Raw genomic sequence first — 677 nt, forward strand, 5'->3', positions numbered from 1 at the left:
GTCGAACCCTTTCGACACGGAGAATGAGAGTTTGTAACTCTGTCTCCCTCTTCTGATTGGTCGGTAAACCGAACCTAAGTGGGAGCGTTTCGACGTATTTGGAACGACACATAAGGTTCCACTGGGACAGCAAAAACAAATGAGCGAACCCGTTGTCGTCCAAATGAAGCGTTTGCTCGGCAAGCTTACAATACAGCGAAAACGTGAGTGGATCGTTCCCAGTGTGTCGTCCACGTCCCTCTTGGTCGTTGTCCGCCTCGACACGCTTCAAGCCTGTGAAGAACGTCTTCATATCGTCTTGGTAGGCGACTGGCAACGGCAACCGTTTCGGACGGTACATGTCTTTGACGGCACTTCTGTACCCACTTAAAGGCGAAACTTTGAGCTTTCTCCCGTTCATCTTATGCAGCAAGGATGCCTGAAAATGTTCAGCAGAAAAGACTGACAGTGAAATGCTTCCGTCTTCCTCGAAGAAACGCTGCGGCTCCTGCTGCGTAGCCCAGATCCAATTGGCAATCCCTTTGACGTAGCTGCGGTATACCCTCTTAGTGCTCCCTGCAGTGCGTGCGCTTCGAACTTGGTCTCCATCTAATTGACCTGGTTTTGGCGTTGTATCAGGGGCAGAGTGTGACGGGGTCACACAGCACCTTGCGCTGAGGAAGTTGACTTCCAAGAGT

The 677-nt window shown here is 51.3% G+C and overlaps 1 protein-coding gene across 1 annotated transcript; it reads right to left on the reverse strand.

The window, feature by feature from the left end:
- Window positions 1-74: 74 nt before the first annotated feature.
- On the reverse strand, window positions 75-400 carry PPTG_24613 (hypothetical protein; the record flags this gene model as incomplete). Its single annotated transcript, XM_008917983.1, has 2 exons — window positions 75-121; window positions 190-400. The coding sequence occupies 2 exons, from the start codon at window positions 398-400 to the stop codon at window positions 75-77; spliced, it is 258 nt and encodes an 85-aa protein (XP_008916231.1).
- Between the last annotated feature and the right edge of the window lie 277 nt (window positions 401-677).

This window comes from Phytophthora parasitica (genome assembly GCF_000247585.1).
Source record: "Phytophthora parasitica INRA-310 unplaced genomic scaffold supercont2.129, whole genome shotgun sequence".
Lineage (NCBI taxonomy): Eukaryota > Oomycota > Peronosporomycetes > Peronosporales > Peronosporaceae > Phytophthora > Phytophthora nicotianae.